General features: G+C 40.3%; 1 protein-coding gene across 1 annotated transcript; it reads left to right on the plus strand.

Moving 5' to 3' along the window:
- The first annotated feature begins 1,535 nt into the window (after window positions 1–1,535).
- On the plus strand, window positions 1,536–6,075 carry LOC116728043 (fibroblast growth factor 1-like). Its single transcript, XM_032575784.1, has 3 exons — window positions 1,536–2,505; window positions 5,548–5,651; window positions 5,870–6,075. Exons 1-3 carry the CDS (start codon window positions 2,283–2,285, stop codon window positions 6,044–6,046), a joined length of 504 nt encoding a protein of 167 aa, XP_032431675.1. The 5' UTR covers window positions 1,536–2,282; the 3' UTR covers window positions 6,047–6,075.
- The last annotated feature ends 563 nt before the right edge of the window (window positions 6,076–6,638 follow it).

Below are 6,638 nucleotides of genomic sequence, written 5' to 3' on the forward strand. Positions count from 1 at the left end.
ATTTCCAGGGAGGAATAAAGTTTTTTAATGTCATACCATTTCACAATTGCTTGCTTTGGTATAAAATTCTGATTCAAATCCCAGATCAAGAAGCCTAATAAATAAATAATAAATAAATTAAAAATAACATTTAATTTATATATTTAAAAGTATTTATTTATACGCACACATACATATATGGACCAGAACTGCTCCTCCAAAGTACAGGGGATGAAGAGGATCCTTGTCCATCCCATTGGTCTTCTTCAGGTTAATGCAGAGGTTATGTCTGTGCATCACTGTACCAGATGTACCACCTCCTCTCTGTATTTAGACTCATTGTTCGTGATGTGTCCCAGTACTGCTGTGTCGTCTGCAAACTTCACTATATGACAGCTGGGGTGTCTTGCCAAGCAGTCATACGTCAGCAGATTGAAAAGAAGGGGGCTCAGGATGCAGCCCTGCAGCGAGCTGGTGCTCAGAGTGATAGGGGAGGAGATGGTGCTGTGGCCAGAAGACAGTCTGAGGTCTGTTGGTCATGGAAGTTCAGTATCCTGTTCCCCAGTGTGGGACTCAGTCCAAGAGAGAAGAGCTTCTGCACCAGGGTCTGTGGGATGAAGGTGTTGAAAGCTGAGGAGAAATCCAGAAAGACCAGATGAATGGCAGAATTTCTGCTCTCCAGGTGGGTGAGGGCTGTGTGGACCACTGATGAGATGGCGTCAGCAGTGTAGCAGTTCTTCCTGTAGGTGTACTGATGAGGGTCCAAAGTGACATCGACTAGCCTCTCGAAGCACTTCATGACTACAGATGTTTGGGCTATAGTTTGGCAGTCATTCAGGCCTGTGACGCGCTGGGAGACAGGGACAATAGTGGTGGTCTTTAAACGGGAGAGGACAGGTGCCAGTGACAGTGATGTGTTGAAGATGTCTGCCAACACCTCAGACAGCTGATGTGCACAGTACCTCAGTACCCACCCTGGGATGTTGTCGGGGCCTTAAGGGGGTTGATTCCCTGAAGGGTCTTCCTCACATCTGCTGTGGTCACACAGAGGGACGTGTCACCAGATGGTTGAAGAAGTTTGCTGCTGGGGGGTTTAGGGTCCTCAAAGCGGGTGTAGAACTTATTGAGTACATCTGGCAGTGAGCGGTCCCTTGGGCATTGTGCATCCCTGATGTTGTAGTCTGTGTTGCACTTAATGCCCTTCCACATATGTCTTGTTGGTGAAGTGACCCTGAATTTTCTGGGTGTGTAGGCTTTGGCCTTCACAATGTCCGCAGTCAATTCTTTCCTTGGAGTGCTGATGTAGCATCCCCAGCTTTCAGCAGAGGTCTCACCTCAACATTCAGCCAGGGTTTCTGGTTTGGAGAACAGACTACTGCCCTATTGGTGTGACATCATCAGCTCACTTAGAGATAAAACACAGAACAGAGGAGGTGTATTCCTCCAGGTTCACCTCTCAACTCATATGAAGATCTGTCGATGTTCACTGAAAACAGTCCTGGCCACACAGTGACTGTCTTTTTTGTGGGTCTAATCCGTCTGGCGCCAACAAGGTTGAGATGTGGTCGGAGAGGCCAAGATGGGGAGCGAGGAAGAGCTCTGTACTCACCGTTAATGTTAGTACAGTCCAGAGTCTTGTCTCCCGGCGTGGGAAAGGTGGCATGCTGGTAGAAACTGGGCAGAGTGTCCGCCAGTTTCACGTGATTAAAGTTCCCCGTAGCCACGTAAAACGCCTCCGTTTGTCGATGCTTCATTAGCATTAGCACCCGGCGGGATGTAAACAATGATGACGAACACCGCAGTAAACTCCCGTGGCAGATAGTATGGCCGACATTTCACTGTCATAAGTTTTATCGCCTCAGAGCTGTAGCTATTTACCAGTCCGTAGTTCGTACAACTTTCATTCACGTACAGAGACCTCCTCCCCTCGTTTTTCCCGACCGCTCGGACTAACTGAAGACCGTTGGAGGGGTGATGATGCTTTGCATTATTTATTAGTTTGTTGACATTCAGATCCTCCGGTTGTGGGGGAGTAAGGGAGTGTTAGCGGTTGCCTACGTCGCCCATATCAGAAACCGCCATTCTTCGCCATAGCAACAAGTGTTTATTCTTGTTTGGTTTTGTTTGGCATTTGGAAATTATTCTCAAACTGATGTTTGGTCTGAGAACCTGCTTAGCCTCGCCTGAATCTAGTTTGGATCCTTATACTTACCACAACAAAAGTAGGGGAGAAAAAGAGAAGAGGAGGTTCTGATTTTCGGCAGGAGAGAAAGGAGAGCATTTCCAGCACTCACACAGCAGACATGGGGGGCCTCTCTTCTTGTTTCCGGAGTGCTCCTCCACGTCCCGAGCAGAGTGGTGGGGAGCATATTGCTCGCCCTCCGTCTTTACAACAGACCCAGGATCTTAGCTTCCTTCCGGAGAGACGCTCGAGAGTCAAGCTCTACTGTCAGACTGGAGGATATCACCTGAAGATTGCTGAAGATGGAACAGTGTCTGGCGTGAGGGAAGAAGATGACCCCTATGGTGAGGAAAATGCATTTATCAACTTATTTTTTGTTATTAAAACTGCGTTTCAGAGTTAGTTATCATTTATGTTCAGAACGTTAAACACGACAAACATTTATGGCCTTGTTTTAAATATTTATATTTTCTGAATGATACTGTTTGTAAATTGGAAGCATTGGTGGGCAAATCAAAAGTAAGTAAGCTTGAAAAAAGAAAGAACACTTTAATTGAAGGGGTGTGCATAAGACTGACATGGCACTGTAATGAACATGACATCATGACAAAGCAGGATCAATTGGATGAAGAAAGTTAAGACTAACAAGTGACGATCAAGTAATTTAATGTTAACACAGAGCTACATATTTTTCTTAAAGTTTGATAATTTGCGTTTTTATGATAAATTATGATTTACTGGCTAATGTCAAGTTGTCAAAACAAAAACGTTTTTTTTTTCTTAATTAACGTCAAGTTGTCATAATAACGACATTTTTTGTCTTGATTAATGTTGTCACGACAAAACCGTTTTTGTCTTGGTTAATGTCAAGTTGTCATAACAAAGACATTTTAAATAATGTCAAGTAAGAGCAGGGTTTGTAGGCCGATTACGTCATAGCATGGCGACTCTGCCTGTCCGAATTCCTTCACGTGCGGCCTCACATTGAAGGACGGGTCCGGTGTATCCTTCACGGCCCACCATATCCCATAATTCATTGCGGGTCCCGGCAAATTATTTTTGTTATATTACACTTTAAGTGACAACGTGATTTTGTACAACGTTTTTAGGCGAGAATGTAAGTGTGTAAGTCTCAAAGATCTGCTCGGTTCACCAAAACATAACCTGCTCTGACATTTTCGGACATGTCTGCGTTAACAGCCGGCGCCCTGGCCGGCCAGGTTCGGTATACCGGAGGAGAACGCCGGACTCCCATTGTTATAAATACTCCCGCTAGCTTTCCCTAATGAGTGGAAGTTAAACACCGATATTATTCAGACAGGTAATATGTAGTTGTGAAATGTTTGGTTTACTAAAGTGTATTTAATTTATTCTTGAGCAAATCAGTTTGATTGATTAAAGTTAAGCCTTCAAGCATAATAGTTTTATTTAACTGTAATGACTTATCCGAGATTTGGAAATTGAAAATGAATAATTTGCTTATATTTATTCATGGTAGAAATGTGCACTACATGTTTGAACATTTTAGAATCAAACTAACTAATTTTTTACTATGGAACAGCATTTACTATAAAAGGTGAAGAATAATACAGAAATCAAGAGTAATACATGACTAAAAAACAAACTTCAGCTCCATTGTTTTTTTTGTTTTTTGTTTGTCTTCGCCCCTCTCTGCTTCATGCTGTCACGGTTGCTAGGCAACATAAATTACGCTGAGGTGGGGGCGGGGACATTTAGTCCTGTCCAAATTCACAGCTTTTCTCTTCCGGTCTTAGTTTATTCACGGCCTTGGAAGGACCCGGTCTACGTACACCGATCCTTGGAAGGATGCAGACCTCGAATTCGGACACAGCTTATGTCTCTGAAAGATTTGGCTAGCCGCCTGCAAGTTCCTGAAAGTAGCCTTAATATTCTTGGAAAATTAATTCTAAATTCAAATAAAATTACCCGGAAATTTAGGAAAAGAATTCTGAAAATCTCATTAAGTAATCCATCTGTTCAGAAAAGTTGCCTCTAAGTCTTGTAAAAGAAGCCAACAAATTTTGTGAAAGTTATCTGTATCAGGAAAGTTACCAATGGAAGTAGTGTGTATGTTCAAGAAAATAGACTGCATATTTTGTAATAGTAACCCAGTAAGGTCCAGAAAGTAACTTGAGGGTAGACTGTAGGTTTGTGACAGAAGCTTGGAAGGCTTTTGCAGTAATATGTAAGCTTAAGGAGAGTAACCTGTAACTTCTAGAAGGATAAATCATTACTCCATCATTACACTTTGCTGTAACTTGAAGGCTCCAGCAAAGTGCATCATTTTATGCACTTTGTATAACTTTGTAAGCTGTAGCTACTTTGCTGTAGCAAGTTTGGTGAAAGTAATGTTAAAGTTATCTGAAAGATGTGAAAAGCAACCTGTAACTTATGACAAATATTCAGCCCATTTTGGGAAAGTAACCTATCAATTACACTAAAATAATTTACAAATTCAGCTACCAATAGGTTTTAAAAAGCAACCTGTAAGTTCCAGAGAACAGCCTGTACGTTTTATAAAGTAAAATCGCTTCTTAAAACTCATTTTTATTCCTTGGCATTAAATTGAACTAGTGTTTTGATACTCTGTTTTTATTCATTTGTGTTATTGTCATTCTTGTACAGCACTTTGGTTCAGTTTTATGCCTGTTTTTAAAGTGCTATATAAATAAATTTGACACTGACATTGACATTATAATAAAATAGCCTTTAAGTGTTGTGATGGTAATCTAATCTTAAGAAATTGTAAATTATGACAAAGTAACATTTCACTATCAGAAAGACTCTACAAGTAAATTCTACTTTTCAGAGAAGTAACCTGTGCATTCCCTAAAAGTATTATATAAGTACCATGAATGTTTCAGTAAAGTAGCGTTAATGTTCAATAAAATCCACTTCCAACTTCCAAGAAAGGAACCTGTGAAACTAAGCTTTAAGTTTGAGGAACATAACTTGGAAACTATATAAAAGCATGTCGAATGTTTTGTGAAACTAGCATGTAAGCTCCAAGGAAGTAACAAGTTTTCCATGACAGTAACTGTTTCAAGTTCTATTAAAGTTGTGAAAAATGACTTATAAACTATGGAACATAACATTTATATTCCAGGGAAGTAATCTGTAGTATGTGTGGCCATTGGGGAACTTAATCTCTTGTGCAAGATTTTTAGAATACATTTCTGGTAAAAGCTGCTTAATAATTTGGGATTTTTATCCCAACTCCTTACCCTTTGAACACATTTGTATGGGGGAGCATTCTACCAGGGCAAAAGCAGCGTTTTTGGAAGACATTTGTTACATTATGTAGGTATTAGCCTTGGAAAGGAAACAAAAAGTCACACAGAAATGTGATGTTGATTGTGTTACAGTAATCATGAAGCTGAAGTCGGTGGGTGTAGGACTTATTGTCATCCAGGGGGTGCAGTCGTTAAAGTACCTGGCTATGAACCAGAAAGGAGACCTCTTCGGAAAAGTGAGTTTTGGATTTTCTAGTGTACACTTGTCAGAATCCGTTTAAACTAAGTAATTGTCTACACGTTTTTAAAACTGTATTTAAAATGTAAATGATTTTTATCTAATATTAGAAAAGAAATTGAATTATTTTATTAATCCGTACAATCATTGAGATGAATTTACTTAGAACCCTTGAATCAAATAGTCTGCTGCTATTTGCACATTCTTTTTTCTCAGGATAGCCCGACTGATGACTGTAACTTCTTGGAACATATTGAACCAAACGGCTACACCACACTTCGCCACGAGGAATACTCCTGGTATGTTGGTATGAAGGCGAATGGCACACCTATGAAGGGAACAGAAACCCACCAGGGCATGAAGAACATTTTATTCCTGCCGAGACCAGCCTAAGCTTAAATGAATAAAAACCCTGGAAAACCGCAGAAAGGATTTTAGCTCAAGTAATTTTCATGAATGTTACGCTGGACAAAGCACTGTAAAGGTGACTTTGAAAGAGTTCATGAGGTAACAACCCTAAAGTTTTTTTGCCCACTACAGCTGATTGAAAATATATTTATTAGACTTGGACTTATTTTATTGTCGTTGCACAAAAACACAACAGTGTTGGCAACAAAATGTCATTGCTTGGCCACTGGAGCACACAGAAAAGAATTAGCTTATATGCATACTTATAAGCTAAAAAAAAAATACTCTCTAGTACAAAGCCTCCTTTCTCACTAATAGGCTCCAGTGCATGTCGCTGCTGCAAAATGAGCCTACACTGTGAGCCATAGTTTGGTACTAAGAGAAAGAAATGTACAGCTTGCTCACAAAATATCTTTAAAGTTGATCGTGTCTGAAACAAACAGTATAAACTCAACACTGAGCAACATGGTTTTAAGACCTGCAGTTCAGGGGATGATTGTTTTGTAGTTAATCTAAATTGGGATGAAGTTGGGGTTCTCATTTTTTAATGAATTATCTCTATTCCTGAAACCACTTT

The sequence above is a fragment of the Xiphophorus hellerii genome, chromosome 11 (genome assembly GCF_003331165.1).
Source record: "Xiphophorus hellerii strain 12219 chromosome 11, Xiphophorus_hellerii-4.1, whole genome shotgun sequence".
In the NCBI taxonomy this organism is placed as follows: Eukaryota; Metazoa; Chordata; class Actinopteri; order Cyprinodontiformes; family Poeciliidae; genus Xiphophorus; species Xiphophorus hellerii.

Bases quoted from the DNA above. Each gene is read 5' to 3' on its own strand.
- LOC116728043 (XM_032575784.1), top strand. From the start codon at position 2,283: ATGGGGGGCCTCTCTTCTTGTTTCCGGAGTGCTCCTCCACGTCCCGAG. The intron at 2,506-5,547 runs GTGAGGAAAATG...ATTGTGTTACAG, and splicing joins GGAAGAAGATGACCCCTATG to TAATCATGAAGCTGAAGTCG. The intron at 5,652-5,869 runs GTGAGTTTTGGA...CTTTTTTCTCAG, and splicing joins AAGGAGACCTCTTCGGAAAA to GATAGCCCGACTGATGACTG.